This window comes from Mytilus edulis, unplaced genomic scaffold (genome assembly GCF_963676685.1).
Source record: "Mytilus edulis unplaced genomic scaffold, xbMytEdul2.2 SCAFFOLD_155, whole genome shotgun sequence".
In the NCBI taxonomy this organism is placed as follows: domain Eukaryota; kingdom Metazoa; phylum Mollusca; class Bivalvia; order Mytilida; family Mytilidae; genus Mytilus; species Mytilus edulis.
Window position 1 is genome coordinate 15,027 of NW_027268544.1, and position 9,300 is coordinate 24,326.

General features: G+C 33.5%; 1 protein-coding gene across 1 annotated transcript; it reads left to right on the forward strand.

Moving 5' to 3' along the window:
• Nucleotides 1-6,105: 6,105 nt before the first annotated feature.
• Nucleotides 6,106-7,230, forward strand: LOC139507651 (uncharacterized). The gene has a single exon (XM_071295841.1). It carries the CDS (start codon nt 6,106-6,108, stop codon nt 7,228-7,230), a length of 1,125 nt encoding a protein of 374 aa, XP_071151942.1.
• The last annotated feature ends 2,070 nt before the right edge of the window (nt 7,231-9,300 follow it).

The window sequence follows — 9,300 nt, forward strand, 5'->3', positions numbered from 1 at the left end:
TATTTTAGAGGGTTCACAAGAATCCTTAGATGCATCTCTTTGTGTTTTAGAACTATATGTTGAATGGTATAGTCTCAAGATGAAATTAAAGAAAACAAAGGTAGTCTGGATTGGGAAAAAGAAATATAGCCAAGTTACTATGTGTGTAAAGTGGGGATTGGAATAGGGTTCCAACAGATTTACGCTCTTGGGTATTAAATATTCAGTAGACTTACAAGAAATGGAAACACTAAATTTTGAACTCAAATTTAAAGAGATAGAAAGAACAATGAAAAGTTGGTCAACCAAATACTTATCCCCAATTGGAAAAAAATACTATAATTAAAGTCTTATAACTTCAAAGCTCAATCACCTATTTCTAACTTTACCAAATCTTAATAATGGATTACTAAATCAATTCATAAAAAAAATATTTGATTTTATTTGGGATGGTAAACCAGACAAAATTAAAAGAGAAACAATTGCTCAAATATATGAACTGGGTTTATGTATATATATATCTTTATTCTCACAAACCAAATTACAAAGGTATAGAGATAATTATACATATTTCAAAATTACATAAATAAATAATGTACGAAAGTAGATAGAGGCATTCACAATTGTTCACCCAGAAAAATTCAATTTGTTATTGATCCCCTTAATAAGTTTACATAGTTCGTTCAGTTCTGAACATTTTTTTGAATTCATTAAGTCATAAAACTTCAATGTATTTGGACTATTTCTATAGTAAAATGCAATACATTGTTTTCTACAGTTATCAAAAGCTGAACAATTAAAAATGTAATGGTATTCATCACCAATGGCATCTGAATTACATAATACACATTTTCTGTTTTCTCTTTCTATTTTTTGCCATCTTCCAGTTTCTATTGGAAATTTCATGTTCAAAGTTCGAAATTTAAAAAATAAGGATATTTGCCTATCATCCAAAATATTAAAATATTTTTCAAACTCCAAAGTATCTTTAAATAAACGATAATTTAATGCTTTTGGTGATTCCTGTAGGCTTGCTAGCCATTTTTGTTTGAATTGATCTATTAAATTCTGTTTGATGGTTACATGTAGCCATGTTTTATTTACAAAAAAGATATTGTCCCATACATATGACAAGCCACACGTGTCTAAAATTGACTTGACTTGTTTTAACCATAAAATATTTGTGCCATATTTGGCATTTGCTAAGTTATACAAAATAAAAGGCAATTTGTCAGGTTTTCCGGTTACCAACTTGAACCAATAATTTATCATTCGTAACTTAATTGAAATATCAAATGGATATCTTCCCAATAGACCACTTTCGAGTTCATCCGTCACCGGCAAAAACTCGTCAATTATACACGCCTTTATGACGTCATTTACCAGATAGAGGGGCTCGCCTGTATCCCTGCACTATTTACGTTCATCAAGCGTCTTAGTGATCGTCTTTGTGCAGGATAAACTAGAAATAATAGTTGCTCTGTAGGTACTTACTGACATTTCCCTAATGACAGCAGTGTTGATTGTCAATTTTGTGAATTCAATTTGCCGAATAATTCGTACAATATAGAATTATAGTTTTCCAACCACTCGCTCAACATTGGGAGGAAGTGACGACGCCCCAAAACGCACAAATGACGATGATAAAGGCGCGTATAATTGACGAGTTTTTTCCGGTGACGGATGAACTCGAAAGTGGTCTATTCACCATAAATCATAAAATCAGGAGTAGACTTTTTTACTCGAAGTAATATTTTACAAAATTTAATATGAACCCTCTCGATTATTGAATTATTATCAAAACCCCAAACTTCGCACCCATACAGAAGTATTGGTTTAAAAATTTTATCAAATAAATCAAGTTGGCATTCAATTGACAGATTATGTACTCTACCTTTTCGAATAATATCGTACATAGCATGTATTCCTTTTTCACATTGCTTTTTTTTAGCTCTTGAAAAATTTCCTGATCTAGACAGTAATACACCAAGATAAGTAAATTCACTCACAATATCTAGTATTATATTATTATACTTAAAAACAATATTCTGCGGTAGTCTACCTTGTGAAAAAATTACAATCTTACTTTTTTCCACATTTACTCTTAGTTTCCATAACTCACAATATTCATATAAGGAGTCCAGTTGTCTCTGTAAATCTATCTGAGATTCTGCCATTAAGACAGTATCGTCAGCATATAAAATGACAAACAATTTTAAATAAACATTTAACTCTATTTCTAACTCATCAGAGATAGTACACAAACCTTCTATATTATTATTCTGTAAAAACAATTCCAGATCGTTAAGATAAATAGAAAAAAGCAAAGGAGAGAGATTCTCTCCCTGTCTAACACCAATGGAACAAGGGAAAAATTCAGAAAAATCTGATCCAAAATGAATACGTGATTTGATATTATTGTACATGTTGACAATAACGTTATACATTTTCCCGTTAATCGAATGTTTAATAAGTTTTGACCAAAGACCAGACCGCCAAACAGTATCGAAAGCTTTTGCAAAGTCAACGAAAGCACAATATAATTTCTTCTTTTTCCTCTTTAGCAACTCAAATAAGATGTGAATAGCAAATATATTGTCTACTGTGGAATAACCTTTTCTGAAGCCAGCCTGGTTTTCATTTAATAATAAATAATCCTCTAAGAAAGAACTCAATCTAAGATTTAAAACAGATGTGAAAAGTTTTCCCAGGCAGCTGAGTATAGTAATTGGTCTATAATTTTGGGGATCAGATTGGTCACCCTTGTTTTTATAAAAAGGTATAATATTTCCCATAAGCCATATTTCAGGCAAAGTACCAGAATCAAAAATCATATTAAAAAGTTTCACATAAACGGGTATAAAAATGTGTGATGTGCTTTTAATAAATTCGTTGATTAATAAATCATCGCCACTAGCCTTTCCGTTTTTCAAGTCTCCTATACACTTAATAATCTCATCTGCGGTAATTTCTGAATTGGACTTAACATGTTAAATCTAAAACAAAACATCAAAGGATTAAAACTAACTTGGATAAGAAGAATAATTAAACAAACTAATAACTATTGTAAGTTACTAACTTGTAATGAAAAATTTAAATTTAATGAATTATTCTTGGTAGTTCCAAGAACACAAGTCAGAAATCGTTTTTGGCAGGAGGTTTTTAATGCTTGGACTGAACTCCAAACCAAAGTAGCTATTAAGAATGAATATGATTTTATCACGTCTAATCTTTGGAACAATAAAAAAAAAAAAAAATGATAATCAAATCCCTCTGTATAAAAAATGGACTGAAAAGGGAGTCTGGCTAATAAATGATTTAATTGATAATGATGGACATTTAATGAATTGGCAGGAATTTGAAAAAAAAACATATAATATTGATACCAATTTTCTTATATTTCAAGGAGTAATGTCAGCCGTTTATTCCTATATGAAAAGTCTTAATATTAAATGTTATCAGCTTATAAAGCCTTATGGACCAGTTATACCAATGCAACTACTATTTCTATATTTATGGAATCTACAAAAGGATCAAAGCAATGTTTTAAATGAGAAAATAACAAATATCACATCACAGGAAAAGTGTCCTTAATCCTAAATAGACATACAGTGGAGATCACTTCTAACCTCTCATTAAATCTGTCAGGAGAACTGTTCTAGAAAAGTACGTAGAACTGTCAGCCTGACACCTTTTAGTCAGTTCTAGGTTAGAACTGTTCTAGCTAGAACTCATTTGGTCAGTTCTACCTAGAACTGATTTGGACAGTTCTACCTAGAACTGATCCTGACAGTTCTACCCTAGAACTGACCCTGACAGTTCTACTTCTAGAACAGTTCTACGGTTAGAATTGATTTCTAATTCTACGGCCAGAATTGATTTATAAATTCTACGGCTAAAATTGATTTATAAATTCTGCGGCTAAAATTGATTTTTATAAATTCTACGGCTAGAGTTGATTTATCAGTTTTAAGAACACTTGCCTTAATATAAAGGGTTGGAGAAAAAAAGTTTGTTTCCAGTTTTTGGTGAAAAAACTAATTTGTTTTGGACCCTGAGAAAAAAAAATTGTTTGTTTCATCCTCAGCTGCCACTATATGTAATGCTAAAATTGAAAGAAAAATATTGTTTTCGGTTTGTCGCTAAACAAATAGATTGTTCTTCGCCGAAGTCGAAAAAAAAGTTTGTACAGAAAAAAAACCCATAGCCCCCACCCCCCCCCCCCTTCCCCGAAAATCAAATGGTTGCTGCCTTAGAGAACATGTTTAACCTGTTAACCCCACCATATTATGCATGGATGTCCCTGTTCCAAGTCAGGAGCATGTAATTCAGTGATTTTCTTTTGTTGATGTGTTACATAAATTTTTGTTTTTCTCTCAATTTTTGTACATAAATTAGGCCGTTAGTATTAGGGGGGAGGGCATTATTATTTGAATTGTTTTACATTTGTTATTCCGGGACTCAGGATTGCTCATTATCACATAACAAAATTATCGGACCTCAATAACCAATATAATATCTGTTTACGAGTAGTTTTCATACCTCGGACGACCTGTTTAACAAAAATCTTTTGACCGCATCAATCTAAACTGCCTTTATTTGCTTTTTCTTTCTGCAAATCTATATAGGTGCACAGTACTTCTGTTTTAATTTTATGTCTAGAGGCACTGTAATATACAAGTAATAGCAATTTTGGGAAAAAAAATGTAAATGTTCACATCAATTTATAGTGCCAGCATGCAGGGGCAGCTAGATCCAGGCTGGGGGTCTAACTATATGCTCCCATTCATATGCATTGATGTTAAAAAAAAAGTGGGGTTCCAACCCCTGGACCCCCTCCCCTTGATCCTCCAATGAGCATGTCCTTGTTTTATTCAAAATATTGAATCATAAACAAATATCAGTAGTTTTTATACTTCAGACTGAGTCGTGTAATAAAATCTTTTGACTGCATCAACCAAAACTTACCATATTTGCTTTTTATTATGTAAATCTATATAGCTGCACAGCAATTCAGTTATAATTTTAGTTCGAGAGGGACTGTAGTATATTAATAACTGCAATATTGAAAATCAATGACCAAAATTTTTTGCCAGCATTTCCTATTTTTATTCAAAATATCGCATCAGAAACAAATATCAGTAGTTTTCATACCTCAGACTGACTCATGTTACAAAATTATTTGTCTGTATCAATCAAAACTGACCATATTTGACAGCATCAACCAAAACTGACCATATTTGACCACATCAACCAAAACTGACCATATTTGCTCTTTTTTATACAACTCTTATAGTCGCATAGTAAATCTGTAATATTTTTATGTAAGGATGGAGTGTATAATCATTATAATACAAATGATCTATATTATAGGGTTATTGCATGAATATTGGGAAATATTGTTCCGAGTAGAATTTTATACTGCGCCTGCTTATATTTTTATATCAGGATGGATTGTTCAATATAAACATGATAAAGGAAAGCAACATTGGAAAACAAAATTATGTTCACATCAGTTTAAAGTGCCAGCATGTTCTCTTTCATTGTCTTTTTAATAAAAATTTTGAATCGTAAATTAATTTCAGTAGTTTTGATATCTCAGACTGACTCATGGATATAACAAAATTATTTGTCCGCATCAACCAAAACCATGAAAACTGACCATATTTGACCGCATCAACCAAAACTGACCATATGTGACAGCATCAACCAAAACTGACCATATTTACACTTTATAATGTAAATCTTAATATATATATATATATATCTATCAGATTTATGGATAGATGGAATAATATTCTCCACAGTAGTTCCGTGAAATTGATGGATCTATTACACGCTGCGTCTCATAAACTTTTAAATTTACAAACTAGTTATAACTATCTTTACAATAAATCATGCCAAGAACTTTCCGGTCCTGAATTGCTCACCATCAACGAGCGCCTCCATGACATCTTGCGCATTGAATCCCGGAAATTACACAAAAAACAAGTTAATAAATTTAAACGAGACAGCGTACTTTTTGACACTGTTGTTAGAGAGCAGACCACCTTAACTCTCAATCGTACCATCATAACCGGGAAAAAATTCCGGAATCGCCGATTCAGGAGAAAAAAACAAGGCTGCATGAACTCTACAAACACTGTAGTCAACTTGTCATCATTAGCTTTGTCGGAGATCGAAACTAAGGTACTGTCAAAAGGTCTTATTTTTTGTCCCACGCCGGGCAAAATAGATTCTATACTTTTGGAAGATGACCTAGACAAGTTAGCAAGATCCCTCAGAATCAAGGAATATTTTTCTAAGGACACCACAAAAAGTTCCACTGATAGTGACACAAGTGATCTCGACTCAGATGACGACCAAGAAGATGTCGATATTCCCAGATTCAGGAAAAAAAGTTCATGGATTCCTAAACCCAGTAAATGTGCTACTTTAGAACATATTATTGACAAAATTAAATCCGACGTAACACATCTGTCCACTGCTACTTCCCAAACATTCAACAATTTATCTTCTGAAGAAAACGAAGCTGTGCGGTTACTTAAAAACAGAGACGACATTATAATTAAACCAGCAGATAAAGGTATCGCTGTTGTCGTCATGGACAGATGTGACTACATTCAAGAGGCGGAACATCAACTCTCTGATGAGAGATTCTATAAGAAATTAGACTCTGACCCCACCCCTCAATTTAACAAAGAGATCACCACAAACCTGAAAAGCATGTGTGAACAGGGACATATTGATGAAACCACATTTAAATACCTAAAACCGGAAAAATCAAAGCCGGGGCGTTACTATCTGCTGCCAAAAATACATAAAGTCAATAATCCAGGTAGACCAATTGTTTCCGCCAATGACCACCCTACAGAGAAAATATCAGAATTTATTGACTTTCATCTCCGACCACACGTAGAAAATTTACCATCATATATACAAGACACAACACATTATCTTAAAAAAATGGAATCTTTGAACCCTCTCCCACCTGAAACGATCCTTGTCTCGCTTGATGTTACCTCCCTCTATACCAATATCCCCCATGACGATGGTATTGAAGCCTGTAGGGAAGTCTGGAACTCTCGTAACACCTTACATCCACCAACTGAATGTCTCATCCAGCTTCTAACTTTGGTATTAAAATGCAATAACTTCACATTCAATGGTGAACACTTTCTCCAAGTTAATGGAACAGCAATGGGAACAAAGATGGCCCCGTCTTATGCCAATATTTTTATGGGGAAATGAGAACAGAGAATTCTCAATTCTTTTCTTCATCAACCCCTCTCTTGGTTCCGATTTATTGACGATATTGACATGAAGTGGGACAATACTGAACAATAACTAGATTTGTTTATTCAACACGCCAACGATGCCCATCCCTCAATAAAATTCACATATGAAATCTCTGACTCTAAGATCACATTTCTTGACACTACAACGCACGTGAGGAATGGAAACATATTTACAGATCTGTATTGCAAGCCCACAGACAAACATCAATATCTGTCTCCTTCAAGTTGTCACCCTAAACATTGCACCAAGAGCATTCCCTACAGCCAGGCCATACGAATAAAAAGGATTTGCTCCACCAACGAAGTTGCCAAAAAACGACTACAAGAACTTCGCGGTCACCTAAAACATCGAAGCTACAAAAGGAAATACATTAATAAAGGTTTTTCTCGTGCTAGCAACATCAGCCGAGATGAACTTTTACAATATAAAGTCAAAAAGGTCAACAGGAGGGTGCCTTTTGTGTTGACTTACCATCCAAAATTTGACAACTTAATTGTCTGACCTTATCCGCGAAAGTTGGAAAGATATCGAAAAACATCCTAAACTATCCAAAATCTTTCCCGAGCCACCTGTACTGGCTTTCCGCAGGCCCAAAAGCCTTAAAGACTTGCTGGTGAGAGCTGAGTTATCCTCTCAAGCAGGCTCTTCGTCAGTGGGCTCTTGTAAGGGTTGTGGAAACAAACGATGTCTGACTTGCAAACAAATACTGGATACCCAGACTTTTAACAGTCACTCCACTGGTACAGAATACACCATATTTTGCAATGTTAATTGCAAGACTACAAATGTTGTGTATCTCCTACAGTGTAAATGTGGAAAACAGTATGTAGGCGAGTCAGAACAGCCGTTTCACAAACGAATGAACGGTCATCGTAGCGACTACCAATGCAAGCCAGACCTCCCGCTTAGTCGACATTTGAGATCCCCTGGCCACACTAAGGCAGATCTCAATCGACTGACCATTACTATCATTGACCACAACTCTGCTTGGTCTAGGGAGGATAGACTTACTCGGGAAAGATTTTGGATAAGAAAATTAACAACTTTGGCACCAAATGGGATAAATGAAAAGATGTAGTTCGACACCATGCAGTGCTTCACATCTGGGTTATATTACTTATTATTACAGTCTCCGTTTCTATTTCTTTACCTTATTCATCTCTAAAATAAATCTGTTGAATATAACAATTTAAATTGCTTAATTTTTTGCGGGATGTATAAGTACCAAGCCACGTCCAACTATTTTACTTTAGTCAAAATTTGTTATTATATTTTAACGGCCGTTTGTTTTAAACATCGCAGACTCTAATGTAACTACACTACAGTTGTCAAATCTGAAATATTTAGAAATTTAGACCGTTCAGTGCTGTTTATTTGGATTTCTTATTGACGCAATCTTTCTTGTAACATCATAATTTCGACACCGTTAAAGCTTTAAAATTGTGCTAGTTCACATCGCACATTATTATTTTTATTTAAAGCATATATTTGAACTCTCTGATGTAATTAGTCATATAACCTATGTCATATTCAACAAATTTTTAGAATGGTGCAAGCGTCTTAACTAATGTTCGGTTTGCCTTTTTTATTGTATAAATTTCAAGATTTAGTAAAAGTTTAATCTAAGAAGACTTAAAGATGATTCATTTAACATCAGAATCTGACTGACGAAGGATATCTGTTATCCGAAATATTTATAAATAATTACATTTATAGTTCCTTTTTATATCATTGGTGTTGTTATGTACACTTTTTAGGCGTTTATATAATTTATTTTATTGTGTACATGTATCGTTACTTGTAACGATCCAGCTCCCACGTGGGAAAATCGTTGACTATTATTCAGACGTTAGATATATATATATATATATATATATATAAAAGTCTATAGGCGATACTATGCAGATAAGGAAAAAATTATATCAGTCTAAAGATTTGCACAACGGTACTGATATAAGATGTAATAATACGAAAATGTTGTTATTAAATCGTGTTCACATCTTATATCAGTACCGTTGTGCA

Excerpts from the sequence above, each read along its gene's own strand:
- LOC139507651 (XM_071295841.1), top strand. The coding sequence starts at position 6,106 with ATGAACTCTACAAACACTGTAGTCAACTTGTCATCATTAGCTTTGTCG.